Genomic DNA, 21,011 nt, shown 5'->3' on the forward strand with positions numbered 1-21,011 from the left:
CAGGTATAAGTAGATTAAGTTCTGATTTCAGATGCTTAAAGAAAAAACAATGGTCCATGATACTACACAGGCACTGAATGAAGTCTAGCATAATGATAACATGAGCAAAACTGTTCTAAAATGTCTTTTCCAGGTCCACATACATTCCTGATAAAATTGATCCTTTTCTTAGATGACATGTACCTTTATGGTAAAATTGTACAGGCACAGACCTGACATATACCTCAAGTTTTCATTGACTTGGGAGGAAAGTATTAGAGAAAATGAACAATAACAACTCTGTGGAAGTAAAGTATTATATGAGAATATTGTATAGGTCCTATGGAAACAGTTGGTTAATTGATTGGTTGGTTGGATAATGGAGTGAATGAGTAAGTAACAAATAGCCTGCCTTGTTCTAAAAAGGATTTAAGATGTGCAAGGTTTTCAAATGATCAGGACTTCATGAAGCTCCACATGACAATTTTTCCAGTATTTTCAAACAGAAAAGGATCACCACTGATTTTTGTTTCCCCATGGACTGCACATGCACCTTTCCTAGTAAAGCATGTGGCATTTGTAGAACAAAGTTTCTGGAGAGAATAAAATCTTATGTAATTTTCACTCCCATTTCCTAGGAGAAATTCCCTTCTGCCAGTTTTCATCCCAATCCCTTCCATACCTTGTATGCTGATCAGCCACCTTAGATCATGTAAAGAATAGCTTTATTCATTCAAATGAGACTGTGCAGGGTTTAGGTGAGAATGTGGACTCTGGAGCCAGACTTGTTGAGTTCACGTCTTAACCATCTTCCATTTGTGTGACCTTAGACATATTACCTACTGTTCTGTGCCTCAGTTTCCTTGTTTAAAATATAGATAATAATAGTAACTAGCTCATAGGGATATGAATATGTTGGTGTATTTTTTGTTTGTTGTATTTATTTTTGAAACATTTACATAGCACGTACTATGTGTAAGGCACTAAGTACTTCACTAATATGAACTCATCTTTTATAGCAAAAGCTACATAAAAGTCAAAGATACAATAATACAATGAAAAAAGATACAGTGAAAGTTAAAATACAAAAGAATTTCACTACATAACTGGGTGTTAAAATCTGATATGGTAATAATAGCTGTAGAGACAAACAGTCTAAGAGGTGTGTCCAAAGGATGAAAATAGGCTGTTCATAGAAACAGACAGTTCACAATCCAGACAGTTAATAAACATGGAAGGATGCTTACTAGCGCTATTAGTCTGGTTACTGCAAATTAAAATCCTAAGATACCATGTTTTGCCCATCAGATTGTAAAAATTAAGATTAATAATACATGTTACTGATGTATTTTTTTAAACTTAGAAAAGTACCTGTACATGGTAAGTATTTAATAAATGTTAGCTGTCATTCCTCAGCAGTAGTATTGAGCGCCAGACTTAGGCTATATGCTGATTACACCAGGAACAAGGTTTGCTTCCTGCCTCTTTTTTCTCAGAATCTGTTTGCTTTGTGCTCAGGTCTATGAACATCTGCTGTAACTGTAAATTTGGGTTTGGCATTTTTTATTTCATTTTATAGTTAAAGTCAAGTGATTTTGCTGTCCTGAAGCAACTGCTGCCTCTGTTGGAGAAGGTCTCCAGCACATACCCTGATCCTGTCATCCAGGAGCTTGCCGCCGATCTCCGCATCACCATCTCTACCCATGGAGCCTTTTCCAGTGAAGCTGTCAGTGTGGCTGCCCAGGGTACCCTGAACAAAAAGGATGCAGAAGGGAGAAGAGAAGAGCAGCAAGAAACCAGTCACAGAAGATGCAGCGATGTGTCTCATAGCCTCCTCGAACAACGGCAAAGCTGGGATGAATCCAACCAAACAGGCCTGAAACCTAATGCTCCACTGGTTCCTCAGGAGGACTGTGAGCCCAGTACCACTACAAACCAAAATTCTGGAAGCATAACCACAGAACAGCTCCAGGAAGCTCTTTTATCAGCTTATGATCCCCAAATTCCAACACGGGCTGCTGCCCTGCGAACTCTTTCCCGCTGGATAGAGCAGAGAGAAGCAAAAGTCCTTGAGATGCAGGAGAAGCTTCTCAAGGTGAGTAGAACACACTACAAACACAAACACACAGGGTGGGGCCACTTTCCAGGAGCTTGACTGTGTATCAGGCACTGTCCTGGACTACCCTTGGGGACATTGCAGTTGTTCTGCAGAGGCCAGACTCAGACACAGAAAAGGCTCAGATAACCACATGAGACTACTCAACTGAACATGAGCAGAGTGCCAGAAGCTTTACAGGCAAATGCTGCGGATTGTCAAGAAAAGGAAAGTTGAAATCTGGAAGAAGTAAGTCTCGACTTACCTTAACAAACTAGTGAAGGTTGAGCCAGTGAAAGAAAAGGGGATGGAAGAGCAGGAGCACATTCGAAGAGATAGGAAAGTGCCTTTCTGGTCAGTAAGGCCACTTTCAACACTGTGACCCAGCCCTGATAAGCTGCCTGTTTTCTCTGGACCCCTTTCAGAGAGGCATTGGGCAGAACTGGATCTCCTCCCCTCTTCTCCCCCGTCACACTGAGAAAGCCGTTCTTTACGTTGAGGACTTATGTGGGACTTAGTTGGGGATCTTTTCTCCTTTGTGAAAATGGTCCTGACCTCACAGTGGTTTAGAGATTAAGAGCAAAGTGTTTAGAGACGACAGATCAAATCCCATATCAGTTTCTTGGGCTTAAACTTTCTGAACCTCAATGTCTACATCTATAAAGTGAGTATAATAGTAATTGGACCCATTTTATGCTGAAAGTTTTAAAATAAAATAACCCATGTAAAGCACTAATTATAGTGACAGGCACATAATGAGCACCCGATAAAGGTTCACTATTGTTCCTATTATTATTACTATTATCTTTGCCATATACTCTAGCTATTAGACTAAGAATTATAATTTTGATTGAAAACATTTATTTTTAGTCACTGAAGTATTAGAACCAATAGTATAATGATAACTTCTGTTTATTCAACCAGGCCGTATGCATTTTAGACATTATCTCTAATCCTTGCAACACCCACAAGATTTGTATTATCCCCATTTTATAGATGAGAAAATTGAGGCAACAAGATGTGCCAAGGATTTTCTGTCACTGAAATGTTGCTGAAAACCTAAAATTATATATCTCCTTTGAGTAATCATTAAAAATATCCCTTCATATATCTATTTAGATGGTGAATGCTATGAACATCTTTGGAATTTTCTTTAACTAAACCTTCATCTGCTGTATGTAATTTTTCATCAAGTTCTGTCAGTTCTTTTTCCAAAAAGTAGTTTCAGATCTATTCCTATGGCACTACCTGGATTAAGCTTGTCTTACTCCATGTATGATCTCCACCCCTTCCAACCTAGCCATCTTCCCAACTTAAGTAATGTTGGGCTCTCCCTAACATACCACAGATGTGGAGACCAGCAGCATCAAGCTGATACCGGGAATTGTTGTGCCAGCAAAGGACACACCTCTATACATGGAACAGACACCCTTGTCTTCTAGACACCAAGCAGTAGCAACATGGGCACATGGCCATTGTCTTTCCCTGACCCTCATGGTAGGGCCTAAGCCTAACATGTCACTGTCATATCTTCTAAATAAGCAATTGACATGCCCTGGTGGGTTCCTCAATTATGAAAAGTGTTGAGAGTAATTTGTTACTAATCTCAACTGAAGTGCTGAAATTTGCAAAAGATTTTAAAAAATAAGTTAGAACAGATTCAAGGTTATCCCAGTAATAACATCTGTGTCTCTCACTTGCATTTCCATACACTTTCTGAGTGCAAGAGAGAAGGATCAAATTGTGGCAGATGTGCCATTAATTGGACATAATCTGAAACCTGGCCTCTTGTGTGTCAGGACCTGTAGTCTGTCATGTCATATCTAAGAATGGGCTGTCTACCATGGGCTGTAATAGGAAAGATGTTGAGGATTGTTCTTCCACATTTTGGTTACCATGCCTACCCTTGGTATATAATTGACAACTTCAAGAAGTATCCCACTAGTTGCTACCCATTTTTAACTATTACAAAATGGGACTTCAAACATATATACTGTTTCCCCACCAAGAGTCTAAAGTGAGACCAATGTCTAGATGCCACAAAGAAGAAGAAAAGCATTTATTCTCTTGAGGCTACTCCAAGGGTCTCTTAAGTCTTGCTTGCTCTTTGAGAATTGTTATCACTGCTGTATTTTGTGGTTTCAGGTATTCTTGGAGAACTTGGAGCATGAGGACACCTTTGTATATCTGTCTGCTATTCAGGGTAAGTTAGTCCTGGTTAAAGGACTTGAGTCTGTGGACCAAAGATTATATGATGTACGTTTGCACAAAGTTTCTTCTGATTCAAGGAGGTAATGAGTGGCTTACATGTGAGCTCCCATTCCATCAGTCTTTCAGATACTTGACTACTGTCATGGTGCACCTTAATCTTGCTTTAAGCTAAAAGAATCTCAGAATATATAATATTTCTTTATCAAAACATTTTTTTGCAATAATTTTATTTCTTTTTATTTCTTTTTTGTGATTCTTTGTTGTTCTTCCTATCTCCATTAGTTTGTGGATTTCAAATCTAGAGAGAGGCCTCACGGAAAAGTGTAGAAAATTAGGCACGCTTCCCAAAAGGGTGAGAAGCAGACATGGTGAGAAGGTAGAATTAACTCAGTTGCTCTTGGCTCCATCAGTGTCATATAGGCCTCAGGAGCGGGGGTCTGGAGATGGATCACTAGGTTGCTCCACCCCTTCCCCCGCTTCTCTTTGGCAAATTACTTGATCCCTCTGGGCTTTAATTTCTTATCTGTAAAAAGGAGGCTAAATAGGAAAGCAAGATAGTACAGCTACTTTAGAAAACTGGTGGTTTTTCAAAAAGGGAAACAGAGAGTTGTCACTTGACCCAGCAGTTCTGCTTCTAGGTACACACCCAAGAGAAATGAAGACCTGTGTCCAAAGAAAAGCTTGTACATGAATGTTCACAATAGCCAAAAGGTGGAAACAACCCAAATGTCCGCCATCTGATGAATGGATAGACAAAATGGCATATTATTCAGCCAGAAAAAAATAAAGAAGTACTGGAACATGTTACAGCATGGATGAACCTTGAAAACATTATAGGTGAAAAAAGCCAGTCACAAAAAAACACACGTTGTATGGTTCCTTTATATAAAATGTCCAAAATAGGTAAATTTATAAGAGACAGAAAGTAGATTAGTAGTTGTCTAGGGCTGGGGGCAAGAGGAAAGGGTTGGGAGGTGATAGCTAAAGGATACATGGTTTCTTTGTGGGGTGATGAAAACATTCTAAAATTGATTGTGGTGGTGGTTGCATAGCTCTGTCAGTATGCTAGGAACTATTGAATTGTATACTTGAAGTTGGTGAACTTTATAGTATGCAAATTATATCTCAATAAAGGTGTTGCCAAAAAATGATAAAATAAAATTTAATAAGGGGGAGAGGGATAAAACTGTCAGAGCTTAAGGAGATAAGATGATTGAATATAAAATGGTAGTGGGATCCTGGAACAGAAAAAGGACATTAGGGAAAAACTAAGAGAACCTGAGTAAATTATGGACTTTAGTTGATAATGAACTGTCAGTTCATTAATTGTGACAAGGTACCATGCTAATGTAAAAGTTAATATAGGGGCAACTGGGTATGCAGTAGATGGAAACTCTCTGTGCATCTCCTCAATAAATCTGTAAATCTAAAACTGTTCTATCATTAAAAGTTCATTTCTAAAGGGAGACTAATATTAAGATTAAATGAGGGTTTTTTTTTGAAATTTCAAAATTATAGAATAGATAAGATTATACTGTATAACACAGGGAAATATACACAAGATCTTATGGTAGCTCATAGAGAAAAAAATGTGACAATAAATATATATATGTTCATGTATACCTGAAAAATTGTGCTCTACACTGGAATTTGACACAACATTGTAAAATGATTATAAATCAATAAAAAATGTTTAAAAAAGATTAAATGAGTTAATACCTTGAAAGTGCTTAGTGCAATTAAGTGTTCAGTATTTAAGTGTTCAGTATATATTAGCTGTTATGATTTTAATGTTACCATCATCATCATTGTCATCCTGTCACTGCTACTTCTCTTGTTGGATTGCTAGGTAATAGTGCGGTATATGTGTAACTTCTCAGAGCTAAAGCTTGAGTGGGTAGATTCTATCAGGTAGTCACTGCTACATAACAGATTGCCCTGACACTCAGTAGCTTAAAGCAGCAATCATTTATCATCACTGGCACATCTGTGGACCAGTGGGGTTCAGCCGACCTAGGCTAGGCTTGGCTGGGCAGCCCTGCCGCTCCCTGCAGGCCTGTGGGCCGGCTGCTGTAGCTCTGCTGCATCTCTTCCTCTCATTCCTGGTCCAGTGGCCTCCCAGGGCATATTCTTGAGCTGATGGCGGAAGCGTAAGAGAGCAAGAATAAACTCGATAGGCCTCTTCAGGACCTAGCTTGGGTCTGGCAACGTATTATTTCTGCCTCATCCTGCTGGCTAAATCAAGTCCCAACCCAAAAGTCATGGCATGGAGAAATATACACTGTCCCTTTAGTGTGACAGACTGCCAAGTCACAGAGCAAAGGACATGGATGCTGGGAAGGGTGAAGAATTGAAGCCAGGAATGCAGTCCTTCAGGCAGGGCTCTCTGTGAGCACGAAGGCACATGCCGCTCCTCATTGGCTGCTTGTTTTTCTCTACAGACCTGGTAGTTGAAACTTAAGAGTTCAGAGGAGAAAATATAGTGATGAAAGCCTGAGCCTTGGAATTCATTCTTTATTCAACAAACATTTATTGTGCACCTACTGTATGCAAAACATTTTAACAGTGAGTGTCATGACTCCGTAAAACAGAAAGAAATTCTTCAAAGGAGACAAAAATAACATCTTACAGAGGTAAAAGAACAACTCGGTGAGAGCAGAGGAGTAGAGGGTGTCAAGAGAGAAAGTAATACTGGCCCCTGAGAGGTCAAAGAGGCCAGGAATCGAGGTAAGCCTGTAGACTTGATAGGGCTCAGGAAGCCATGGGACAGTGAAAGGCGCTTACGGAAATCAAATCAATCAATGAGGCAAGAATCTAATGCCGATAATAAGTCTCAGAAAAGAAGTCTAATGCACTTTTTCCAGGAGACTGTAATACTGTCAGGGAGATGTTTCTCATTGATTTTTTTTTTTTTTGACAAGATTTTCTGGAAGAGGTGGTGTGTCATTCTCATAGGGCAACATTTCTGTTTGGAATAAGCCTCCTAGCTGATTAACCCGCTGAGCTCATTAGCCTCTAGGGTCTGCTATAAAAATCACAACTGTTGGATCTGTGTTTGTTTTCAGTAGTTTTAATTGGTGTGCTAATCAGTTTGTAGCTAATTTGGAGATGAAGAACATGGGAGGTGGAGATGAAGAACATGGGAGGTAGAGATGTAATTTCTGTTCTCAGCTCCCCATGATGGACAAGTTTGAATTAATTGATGTTTTTGGTGTTTGTAACATGCACTTAAACATGCCAAGGCCTTAGGTGAATTTCCCATTAAGAAAGGAAAGAGTTGAATTTTCCCACCGGTGTTACCAGTGTCATTTGTCCAGGCCTAAAACTCCAGAGCCAAGCCATTCTGGACTCCCAGTTAGACAGGACCCGTAAGTGTCCCGTAGTACAAGGGGGCTTGGCTTCAGTTTGAGTAGTTAGTTTTGGGGAGTGTATGTGTGAGTGTGTACATGTGTGCATGTGTTTAAAGTCCTCCTTTTCTAGACTGTCTAAAAGGCTCCATGTAAAAATTACAGTGTCTCCTTTGCTTACTTTACTGATATTTCGGATCTCTTCTGTAATTTCTCACCAACTTCATTTAGAGTCTAGGCACACAGCAAAGGGGAATTAAATAAGCTCATTCAACAGATATTTATTGATGCCTGATGCAAGAATTTCTGATATACATATTATCAGTACATCATAATAATCTGAGAACTAAGTTCCCATGAGTTAAATTTTAATCTTATGAAAGACTGCGTCTCTTTTTAGTCCTACTGGGAAAGTGATGGTTGATTTAGTTCTCACAGCAGCTGCTCCCAGATACTCAGTAGCAGCTTCTTCAGACAGAGAATTGCATACAAGTTGCTGAGTTCCAGTTACAATCCAGAGTTTATAAATAGAAGACTTTATCTTAGACTGTGTCCTGTAAGTGTCTCTCCTTTTTAGACTCGCATGTTTTCTCATTGTTTTCTCATTATTATTATTACACAAGTTAAAACATTCTTATTGTTTTTAAAACATTTAAATGACCAGAACATTTATAAGATAAAAAGTGAAAGTCTATCTCTTTTCCAAAATAGGAGTTAAAATATATCCTTAAGAATCCCATAATGTGTATTTGATGTTTTGCGCATTTTTCACATTTCAGTCTTGAAATAGATGTTCAATGATGAATGTGATAAGTACGTGATATTCTTCAAGTAAGATATTATAGCCAAGTTATTTATCATACTGTGGATCTGTTCATGTGCCCTCTCAGTCACTTCCATTTACTTAAAGAACATTTTGAAAGCAACACCAGCCACAGATGTGTTTTGGGGATCCAAACTATCCCCATCAGTGTCAAAAGGACCTTTGGATGAAACTACTAGGCTCACTGTAAAAAAAGAAAGAAACACTAGGCTCTGAGCCAAGCATTGGAGGCAGAAGTCTGCCAGTGTGTGTAGTGAGGAGAATCTAGACATCTTAACATGCCTGAACAAATTGCACTCACTCTTCTACCCTCTTCCTTTCACAAAAGAGTTTTCATTTCTGGCATAAGAGCCAAGGGGAGGGAAGGCAAAAGGTTTGGAAGGGAGTAAGGTAGATACAAGGCGAAACTGTTTTTACAGTTTCAAACTGAGGAGGATTACAAGTCTTAACTTGTCAGAGACTGAACTCCCTATCTCACTCTCAGATTTCCACTTCAAATAAAGTTGGGCAACCATTAACTGAAAATAATTCTATCCCTTGAAGACCATCTAATTGGATCGGGCATTGAAATTTGGAATGTAGTCCTGTGAAGTTTACCATCTCCATTTACGTCCTTAAAATGAGGAGATTTCTTTTGTGTCCAGACCTGGTTTCTGTACCACCTGATTAACAAATGAGCATTTAGCAAATGTCTCTTATATGCTGTCTCAGTGAATTCTTAAATTATTTCTGGGAAATAGACATTATCCCCATTTTTTAAACTTCTTATTTGTGATATAATTTATACACCTAAAATTCACCCATTTAGGATGTACAGTTCAGTGGTTTCTGGTATATTTAGAGATTCATGCAACCATCACCACTATCCAATTTTAGAACTATTTCATCACCTCAAAAAAGAAACTCCTTATCCATTATCAGTCAGTTCCCATTCCTCACTCCCCCTTTCCCCTGGGAACTACTAATCTACTTTTTGTCTCTATTGGACTTGCCTCTTCTGGACTTTTCATAAAATAGAATCTTACAATGTCTGGTCTTTTGTGTCTGGCACTTTTCACTTGGCATAATGTTTGGAAGGTTCATCCATGTTACAGTGTATACTAGATGGGTCTCATTCCTTCTTATAGTTGAATAATATTCCGTTGTATTGATTAACCACATTTTGTCTATCTGTTCAGTTGATGGACATTTGAGTTGTTTTCACTTTTAAGCTATTGTGAGTAACACTGTAATGAATATTTATGTACAAATTTTTGTGTGGACATACATTTTCATTGCTCCTGGGTATATATACATCTAGGAGTGGAGTGGCTGGGTCATATAGAAATTCTATGGTTAACCTTTTGAGGAACTGCCAAACTATTTCCCAAAGTGGCTGCACCATGTTACTTTCCCACAAGCAATATATGAGGGTTCTAATTTCTCTACATCATCAGTAATACTTGCTATTGTCTGTCTGTCTGTTACAGCCATCTTAGTGGGTATGAAGTGGTATCTTACTGAGATTATGATTTGCATTTCTCTAATAACTGTTGATGCTGAGCATCTTTTCACGAGCTTATTGTGCATTTCTGTATCTTCTTTGGAAAAAATGTCTATTCAGATTCTTTGCCCATTTTAAAATTGGATTACTTGTCTTTGTTATTGAATTGTAAGAATTCTTCATATATTCTGGAAACATATTCTTTATTAAGTATATAAATTGCAGATGTGTCCTGCCATTCTGTGGATTGTCTTTTCTCCTACTAATGGTGCCATTTGAAGCACTAAACTTCTTTCTTTTGATGAAATCCAACTTATCAGTTTCCTCTTCTATTACTTGCACTTCTGGTGTAATTTCTAAGAAATCATTTCCTAACCCAAGATAAGGGGGATTTACTTCTGTGTTTTATTCCATGAGTTTTACTGTTATAGCTCTTAACATTTAAGTCTGTGATCCATTCTGAGTTAATTTTGGGGTATAATGAGAGATTTATCCTCTTTTTATAGCTAAGGATTCTGAGACTTACATAGGTTAAGTCCCTTTTCCAAGGTTACATAGCAAGTAATTTGAACCTTGTTATTGTCCTTCAAATCTTGTCTCTCACTTCCCTGTAATACACTAGGTTATATCTCTAGAACTTTTCAGTAATGGTAGAATTTGCTCCTATTGTTGTGCTTTTTGGGATAGAAAACAGATATTATGATTATGAATAATATTTATTAAAATTGAATAATCCTTAGTCATCTAGAAAACTTTTATTTTTGCCAATAATCCTGAAATATAATAAAAGCAGATATTATAATTTTTTTTAATAAATGAAGAATTGACTTGCCTACAGTCACAAAAGTTAGCAGAATGATGGAACTAGGATTAGACTCATATCTCAGGGATTCCCAGTTTACTGCACCTTACCTTCCTGCAGCCCAGGTGAAATAGATGATGACTGCTCCCCTTCCCCCAAGTCAGAGATTGCATTTTAAAGCCCAGAACCCCTGGGGGGAGGGTATAGCTCAGTGGTAGAGCGCATGCCTAGCAGGCAGGATGTCCTAGGTTCAGTCCCCAGTACCTCCATTAAAAATAAACAAATACACCTAATTACCTACCCCCCCCAAAAAAACAAAAATAAATTAAATAAAGCCCAGAACACTTGAGTTTTACATTAGCTTCATATTTGGATTATCTGTCCATTAGTTTCCTATATAAATTAAAGATTGACTCATTCAGATTTACATCAGACTATTTAGCAGTTTAGTACTTTTACCTGTAAGTAACAGATAACTGGCTATTTCAGGTTTAGTTATTTTTACTTTCTAAGATTTCCCATAACTGCCACATAAGAGAAATGGAACTAAGTATTAATAGAAGTCACCACTTATTATCATGTTCCGGTCACAGTAACTTTACAAGTTAGGAATTTTTATCCCTATTTCACAGATGAGAGAACTGAAACTCAAAGAGGTTAAGTCTGGCTCAAAGTGACACAGACACTAAGTGTCAACACCATGATTTGAATCTTAAGTCTCTCCAGCTCTGAAGACTATGCTCTTGCCACTGGGAAACATAATTAATCCTAAAATAGTTGTTCCTGTTTCCAAGGCACCAGGGCTGTGTTTCCAGATGGTATCAGGTGTAGGAGAACCAGGCCTGCCTATGGGAAATGGTTTCACTACAGATGATCCCTTTCTGTAGCTTAATAATATGCTGATCTCATGTTTGCTTGATTTGTGTGTGTGTATGGCTTTGCTTATTTGGCAATGAGTACAGTATTATTTTTTAAGCAATCTCTGGGAGTATCTTTTATTTTTTTTAATTGATGTATGATTGATTTACAATGTTCTGTTAGTTTATGGTGGACAGCATTCTGAGTGTATCTTTGAAACTCATCTTCCATTAGGGGAATATGTATGTTACCTCATACTGCCTGCCTTTCTTCCTGCTGATGTTTATTATTGTTTCAGCACTGGAGCTATCAGAATCATTTTGGAAGCATCAGGAAAGAGCCTTCAGAAATCAATCCTGGGGCAAAAAAAGAAAAAAAGAAAAAAAATCAATCCTGGGATTTATATAGTTTACTGAGATTGTGGATTAGATAAATTTGTAGCTTTTGGTATAGAACTTTTGATATTTGTTGCACTTCTGATGCCAATAAATTACATTTTTAAATTACTTATTTTAAAATAATACAAATTATGAGGCTGTGTAGAAATGGAACCCCATACGCTGCAGGTAGAAACATAAAATGGTGCCACTCCTCTGCAGAACAGTCTGGCAGTTCTCAAAAGTTTGAACATAGTTATCATAGGACCCGCCAGTTCCAGTCCTAGATATATACCCAAGAGAAATGAAAACATATCCATACAAAAGCTTATGTATGAATGTTCAGAGCAGCATTATTCCTGAAAATTATTCGCCAAAAGTAGAAACACCTAAATATCCGTCACTTGATGAGTGAAATAAATGAAATGTGGTATATCTATAGAGTGGAATATAATTTGACAGTAAAAAAGGATGAAGTACTGATTCATGCTACAAGGTGGATAAACCTTCAAAACAGAGGAACTGAAAGGAACCATATATGAAGGGCCACATACTGTATGATTCCATTTGTATTAAATGTTCAGCATCGGCAAATGCATAGAGGAAGAAAGCAGATTCTTGGTTGCCAGAGAATGGGAGGAGACGGGGATGGGGAGTTACTATAAAGGATATGAGGTTTTTTTCAAAGGATGATGAAATGTTTTAGAATTATAGTGTGGTGATCATTGCACAACTTTGTAAATATACTAAAGAACACTGTATTGTATACTTTTAAAAATAAAAAAATAAACTTAGACAATCCAGAATAGTCATTTTTTTTCATGAAGCTCTTAAGACTAAATAAGGATGGGCAGGATTTAGACATGTGGGGATGGAGTGAGAGGATCGAGGCTGAAAGAAAAGCAAAGGTGGGAAGACAGTCAGGAGCAGGGCAGTGTAAAGGAAGATGGGTCAGGCAGTTTAGATTGTTAGTGGAGCAGAGTGGGCATGAAGGGGAGGAGTGGGGCTGGGCTGGAATGCAGAAGCTGCTGGAATGCTAAAACAAGGCATCTGAGCCTCTCTGTGTGGGCTCTAGGGGGGCCTTAAAGGTTTGTTGTTGTTGCCAGTCCACAGTAATGTCTTGGTGAAGGGCTGCCTGGATTTGAAAGCATTATGCTTGTTGGTGGTTATTACTTTTATTTCTTTTGTTCGTATGTTCACTCATGATTTATTGAGCACCAGCCACATATCAGATGTAACTTACACTATTTCATTTACTCCTCACCACAACCCTATGAGAGTCAGTATCTTTACCTCCCCTTTTTCAAACAAAGAAACCAATGCTCTAAGGTTGTTACTAGTAAAAGGCCAACCAGTGAGCGATGGAGTCTGGCATCAGCTCCAGAGCCAAGGCCTTATACCTCTCTGTCCTTCCCTCTTCTCTCCGTTCCATTTTCCCACCTTTCTCAAATCACCATGGCCTCCGCTTTTGCAGACAGTAAAATTAAACCATAGAACCAGTGGATCTTGACATTTTCATCTAAGGAATTAAATACCAGGGCTCATTTCAAATCCTATACCTCCTATTCATGTAAGCTAGCTGTCACAAAGGTAGGATTCACCAATAAGGCACTTTGTGAGATACCTTGGGTAAAGAGTCAGTTGCTTAAATGTCTACTTTACAAGCTATTAAGAAGGTGTAAGTACCTTCCACAGAACAGCTATTTAAATTTTGCCCTGAAGCCGCTCTTTCTTTAGTAAATTTGAAATTTGAAGACAAGGAGGATAAAATAGCAAGAGAGCTCACAACTAAAATAGCAAGTTTCTCTTTAGACTTATCCTTAAGTATAGCATTCCATTACTCTCCAAGGAATCAATCTGTTTTACTGGAACTACTTTGAGGTAACAGCTGGGGCAGGGGGACCCTGCTCTTGCTTTTCCCTTCCAATGTTAAGAGTAAGCAGCCTACCTTACCCCTCATTTCAAATACAAATTAAAATTCCTAATCTCACCAGAGGTGATTAAGGAGATCTTGAAGCTGTTCACACACTTAATAAGCCCAATTATATTTTTTATTAACCCTGACATAGTTCCTTTAATTGCTGAATCATGTTTTTAACTGATTGAAGCATCAGTTTTCCCCCTCTGTGGTCACGTCGAGATCTTGGGCAGAGGTGGAAATGTACACTTAAATGGTGTCTGTACAGTTTGGGCAACTCACTTTTTTAGATGTTTACATTAGACTTTCACACTTGGTTTTGTTTCCTGACCTTGTGGTATCTCTGCTGTCCCTGAGGAGGCTGGAAGGTTGGAGATGAACTGAGCCTCAGGGAATGGATCACAGACACTAAACTACCTACCAAAGACCTAATTAGGTCATCTCTCGCGGCCACCTGCCAGGGCATGATTGCTAAAGTTTTCTTTCTTTGGAGAAGGCTGATTCCAAAACACTTTTGTACTGTAAGTCTAACTTCTGTTTTCCATTATTGGTAACCTGACTTTAGACAGCAACAGAAAGAATTGTAAGATATCTTTGGCCATTGATTTTTTTTTCTTAATTGGTTTTAAATGTTCATTCATTCAACAGATATTTACTGAAAACCTACTATGTGCGAGGGCACTGTGCTTAGTACATTGCTGAGGGAAAACAGCTCATGCGCTGCCTCCATGGAATATACAGTCCAAGGCCGGGAGGAGAAGGAGGGGGACAAATACTAACCAAAAAAAAAAAATCAGACAAATGTGAAATGCAGCTTTGACAGGTGCCGTGAAGAAAAGGTACACAGTGATATGAGATCCTGGGTTAGGGATGTTTTACCTGACAGAGAGGGGCAGGCGGAAGTGACTCATAAACTGAGACCTGGTAGATGGTTAGGAACTAACCTAGTAAAGAACGGAGGGAAGAGTGGTCCAGACTGAGAGGACAGCAGAGTAGCAGTGCTGTGTTGGGGGGAGGAGCCTGCGGATAGGAAGGACCGCATGAATGCCTGTGCTCTTTCTACAGGACCCTGAGGATCAGTGAAGAAGGGGTGGGCTGGACAGGCTCTTTTTTCCCTCTCTGTCACTGAGCTGCCTCTAAAAATACCATACGAAAACAGGACTCTGCTCTGAAAACAACAAAGGATTTGAAAAAAATCACCATCTTAGGCCATCTACCTGACCTTTCAAGGAAGTTTAATAACCCATGTCACATGTGGTATGTCATGTCACCCACACTTTTTGTCACTTCCTCACCCCTATCAGAGATTGCTGACTTTCCTTGAGCCTGTTTTCATGAAATGCAGTACGTTTGGCTATCTCTCCAAATCTCTGAACTCAGTTGTCCAACACGTAGCCCCTAACCATAAGGAAAAATAGTCTAAGTGCAGATGACAAAGGTAAAACCGTATGGATTTATTTTATGTCAGTGGCTTTCAAGTAATTTTTTCTTTTGTAGCAACAGAATCCACTTCTCAAATGCGATCTCACAAGGAAGCATCAAAAACTCAAGTGATTTTGATTTTCTTCTTTGTGCCTTTTTTCTTACATTTTTTACACTTGCTAGTGTGAACATTTATTGCTTTCATAATCAAAAGATAATGGCTTTTAAATTATGTGACTGTTTAGGAAAATGGAATTGTTTCATGATGACAAGTTTCAGGCACTAGCACAGATGGAAACAGATGGTTCTCCCTGTTGTAGTACCCCCTGTTGACCTTTTCACAACCAGGGATTACTAAGGCGCAGGGTGACCATGGCTTTTTCCCCATGAAATTATATGATAACAGCAGAAACCTTACTGACAAACAGATGTTTTGCCCAAGTGGAGCTTTTCTTAATGAAATGGTTGCTTAGAAACCAGACCATAATAATAACTTTTCTATATTTAGTCTGTAAAGTGATTCAGTTTGCAAAATTACTAAGTCAGGGAATGCTAATTAGATAAAATTGAACATATCCATTATTTCTTATTTTGCAGTTGAACAACCAAATGGTTAAATTAGCAGAAGCATTTTGTCCAGATGTGTCTATCTGGATGCTATTCATAAAAAGGACATATAAGGAAAATGATAGCTCATGGAACCACGCTGCTCTGCTCTTAACTGTGGTTGTCTAGTGGCACCATGCGTTTGATCTTTCACCAGTTTGTGTTAGAAGCTGTTACATGTAACATTTATTAGGTTGCTGAGAGGATCGGTTAGGTCAGCTCAAAAATTGTACGTGAAAATGTGAAAATAACTTCAATTCAAATTAAGCTCAGTGAGGCAGCAGTGTAAAGGAAAGGCTCAGGAGTGAAGATGCTTGGTTAGGATGACAGACATGATAAATGGAAAGTCTTATATGCTAACTGTTACTAACCACAAAGAAACCTCAGTATGCGCCGTATTTGTAGGTGTATTAAAACATTAAATCTTACATTCAAACTAGACAGAAATCTGGAAGAAAATACATTTCTGTCTTCGATTTCCAATAATGATGAGACAGCTTAGCTGAAAACAACTTTTATGCAGAGTAACATATTTAAAACACTTTAAATTACCAAGCCAACATCTTAAGAGAAAGCCAGACTCTAAAGGTAAACTCAGCTTAAGAACCTGCATTTGCTGAAATTAAGTAAGACCATTTCATGGCCTTGAAGGTCAAACCTGCAGAAATGAAAGCCCAGACCCAACTTGAAGTGGGGAGTCCAATAGAAGACCTCCAAAATTAAGCTTAGACCCCAAAGGAATACACCTTCAGATGAATGATCTCATCCCCAGGGACTGGGAGGGGCATTGTCTTATCACTAGAGAGACTGAAGTCACTGAATGGTCCATGCAGATTCTGCAGATTTGCATTATTGGGATTCAGGAAAGTTCAAGGTAGGAATTAGAGTTTAAAATGTTTGTATACTGGTAGTATCTGTAGATGTCTTACAAGAACAGAAGCATATCTCTTATGGAAGAAGACACCTTCACCTTAGACTATAAAAAAAATCCTCATATTAATTTTTAAATTTTTACTTTTATTCTTTAGTTTTTTATGATTAAAAAATTTATTATGGTAATATTTAACATAAAATTTGCTATCTAACCATTTTTAAATACACAATTTAGTGGCTTTAAATACATCCACAACACTGTGTCAATGCCATTTTCAAAACTTTTTCATCATTCTACACAGAAGCTCTTACCCGTTAAGCAATAACTCCCTATTCCTCCTCCCATAATAATTATTTAATTAATAATTATTGTACATTTAATTATACACGGTAACAAAAACATATAGTCACAAAATAACCAAGTCCAAGGAAACAAGATCCCAGGAGACTTCAGATGTCGGAATTATCACACACACATTACTGAGTAACCAGGCTTACTATATTCAAAGAATAACAAGATAAGCTTGAAAATATCTTCAGGGATAGGAAACAACCAAAACTGATGTAGCAGATTTGAAAAATAAACCAAATAGAATGTCAAAAAATAAAAAGTAGAATAACTAAAATTAAAAATACAGTGGATGGTTTTTGCAGCAGACATAGCTAAGAGAGAATTAATGAACCAGAAGGTAGAAAGGAAGACATTATTGCAGAATGTAGCACAGAGAGACTGTGGATGGAGAAGTCGAAAGGAAAGATTAATAGATTTCACCTCTTAAAAAGTTTAGAACTCATTCATGTCAAAAACAATTTAACCTTAATTAAAAAGCAAAGTATAATTAAAGAAAAAAGATCTGCACCAAGAAGGACAAACACAAATCTATAGAGACAGAAAATAGATTTGTGGTTGCCTAGAGCAGGAGAGTCTGGGCAGAAAAAGTAACTGTTAATGGGTAGGAGGTTCCTTTTTGGAGTGATGAAAATCTGGAATTAGATAGTAATGATGGTTGCACAACTATGTGAATATACTAAAGACTACTGAATCATATACATTAAAAGGGTAAATGTTATGGTATGAAAATTGTATCTCGATAAACTTTTTTTTTTAAAGGAAAAGCAGCAGAGGAGGGTATAGCTCAGTGGTAGAGCACATGCCTAGCATGCATGAGGTCCTGAGTTCAATCCCTAGTACCTCCATCAAAAATAAATAAATAAATAAACCTAATTACCTATCTCCCCCATTTTTTTTTTAAAAAGGACAAGCAGTTAATGCTTTTACTACATTAAAGGGCTCATAGTGATTAATAAGAAAAATATCCAGTAGATAAATGGATAAAAAACCATAAATAGATAATTCATGATAGAATACAAGTAATAAAATTTTGAGAAACCTTTCTAATAGGCAAAGATTAAAATAATAAGGAAATAAAACTTTTTGTACCATTTTGAAGAACATAGTTTTTTGTTTTGTTTTTAACGAGAATATCCAATGCTGGCCAAGTGTAGTGAAACAGGCACATGTGAACACTGTTGGTAGAAAAATTAATTGGAACATTTTTGGAATGCAGCTTTGAAAATGTTTATACCCTTGGAGCCAATTATTTTCCTTTGGGGACTCTACCCTAAGAGTATAAATGAGAACTAGGTGCCTATAGCAGTCTGTCTAAAAAAAGCCTGTGAAATTTTTTTCCACACATGAATAATTATGCCAATGGCTCTTGGTCCTGGGGCAGTTCATAATTGAAGACGCTGTGCTTTCTGCAGCGAAGCTCACTTGTCCCCTTCTCCAAGGAGCCCTACCCCCTTCCCACACCCTTCTTTCTCCCGGTGTTCTCATTACACCCAAACATGCTGTACTAACCACACTGTCTTGTAATCATTGTCTAATTTGTCTCTCTCTCTAGACAAGCACTGTCCAATTACATTTGTAACACTTAGTACCTGGTACATCGTAGACACCCTGTTAACGTGTGAATGCATGAAAGAATGATTTCTGTTGCCTTTATTCTAAAGCTGTTTCCCAAACTTTATGATTTATGCCATAGCTGCTGATTACTTCCATATATTCTTAAAAATTGATTTGTATTTTTTAATTGATTCCTTTCCCCCTCTTTAAAAAAAATACATGCATTGAGATTGATTTTTTTTTTAACTTCATTCTTTTTTGTTGTTCATTTGTTTGGGGGAGAGGTAATTAGGTTTGTTTATTTATTTATTAATTTATTTTTGATGGAGGCCCTGGGGATTGAACCCAGGAACTTATGCATGCTAGGCAAGCACTCTACCACTGAGCTATACCCTTCCCCTCTTCCTCCTCTTTTTAATGGAAGTAAAACTGAAAAGAATCCTTTATATTTCTCCATTCTAAGTAATAATATTACTATTAAAGTTTTCAGTGTTATCATCGGACCACCCCAAATGATTTAGCATGAGAGCCAAGCCATCTGGGGGATAAGCCCCCTTCGTACTCCCCCCAAAAAAGAAGACTGTTAAGTAAAACAAAGTTGTCCACTGTAAAAACAGTGTGTATGTGTGTAGGTGTGTGTGTATTTATTTAAAGAATCATGTATGGATGAGAGGGCACTAAGATGCTTGTATTGATTTCATATGTCAGGTATTTTTTTAAAAAACAGCTTTATTGAGATATAATTCACATACCATATAGTTCTCTCTTCTTAAGTGTGTAATAACAGCTTTTCGTATATTCAGAGTTGCACATCTATCACCACAATCCATTTTAGAACATTTTCATTACCCTAAAAAGAAACCAACTCCTCGGTCCTCTCATACAGCTGTGGGTGATTTTTCTTTTCTTCTTTATGCTTTTCTCTACTACTTGAATCTTTTACAGTGACCATGCATTACTTATTAATCATCAGGAAAAAAAGTCACGTTCCTTTGATTGTGGAAGCAATTTTTCAAAGCTTCTCTTTTCTCCTCTATTTATTGGTGCCCTGCTTAGCACGGAGATTTTAACCTGATGGCTGCATAGACCCCTGAAGGGTCCATGACCAGGTCTGGTCACTTGCCAAAATTTTAGGCAGGTGGTTTATGTGTATATCTGCATTTATCAGGGCAATTTATAGTAGCTGTGCCTGGTTTCCATATGAAACTACAGTGTAAGTCCTACACGTCATGGTTACTGGTTTAACAACAGTCACTTTCTCTAAACCAGCCCTAGCCTGGCGCACCTATCACAAAGACTTGCCTAATCATCTCAAGAGGACATCGGCTAGGCTTAACTGAGGAAAAGGGGGAGACTTTCAGGAGAGTTTCTATCTTGCCTGTATCACTGCTTGGTACCCAAAGCACAGAGCAGGTCTCTGAGCCTTAAGAGATTGGGGCATGTGAAAGATCAGCCCCATCTTTTTAGAGCTTCAGGCCAGGTGACAAGTCCTCTGGGAGACTTCGGCTCTCTCAAAACTAGTGTGAACCTGACTCATCAGTCAGCTTTGCTGATTCTGCAGCTTCTCTCTGCATAGGCGTGAGGTGAAATGCCAGTAGAAAACTTAGAAAAAATGAACCCAAAGTTCTGACTCCTTCTGCCAGGACCACCTAGCTTGGGGTCTTTCAGAGCATTTTATTGTCTTACCTAGATTCGGCTAAAACAGAACCACTTACTGTTTTCTGGGAAATCAGAAGCCCTTCTTTTCACATGATCAGTATGTGTTTCTTTTGATAGTGTAAAGAGAATGTTAACATACAAAATTTTGCACTCTCTGAAAGCTGCATTAAAAAGAACTAAATGAATAACATCCTGCTTCTTTAGTTCTCACCCATGATCAGCTGAAATGCAAGTTCTCTGAATGTGTAGGGCAGTGATTACTCTCAAACCAGTGGTAATTGCTGTTTTCTTTTCCTGCCTTACTTATGGCTTCACTGGGAATTAGGACAGCTTTGTCCGTCTTTCTGCCAGTACAACAGAACCCTCGATCGTCGTGTTCTTGAGGCTCAGTTTTCTCAGCTCTGTTCTATATCACACAGAAGTATTTGATAGAGGCAGCCCTGACGAGGTGGACTCTAAGTTTTTTTGGTGCTGTTTCGGGTTTTATTTTATTTATTTGAGGAGGGTAGTAGAATAAGAGATTTAGGGAGCTTTCAGTAGTCCATAGAGATGTCTTGGAGTGGAGGTGTTTCAGAATCACTGGTAAAAAGCTAAAACTCCCTAAAATCCAAGTTTTTGATTTCCTTTTGTATGGCTCCTCTGTAATCACTAA

General features: G+C 38.0%; 1 protein-coding gene across 3 annotated transcripts in view; it reads left to right on the forward strand.

Moving 5' to 3' along the window:
• The window catches only part of TANGO6 (transport and golgi organization 6 homolog), a 152,257-nt gene that overhangs the window by 57,873 nt on the left and 73,373 nt on the right, over positions 1-21,011 (forward strand). For all 3 annotated transcript variants that reach the window (XM_006203733.3, XM_072967614.1, XM_072967613.1), the window contains exons 13-14: positions 1,559-2,074; positions 4,220-4,277. In XM_006203733.3, the coding sequence (XP_006203795.2) occupies positions 1,559-2,074; positions 4,220-4,277 (574 nt within the window). The remainder of the gene's footprint in view (positions 1-1,558; positions 2,075-4,219; positions 4,278-21,011) is intronic.

This window comes from Vicugna pacos, chromosome 9 (assembly GCF_048564905.1).
Source record: "Vicugna pacos chromosome 9, VicPac4, whole genome shotgun sequence".
Lineage (NCBI taxonomy): Eukaryota > Metazoa > Chordata > Mammalia > Artiodactyla > Camelidae > Vicugna > Vicugna pacos.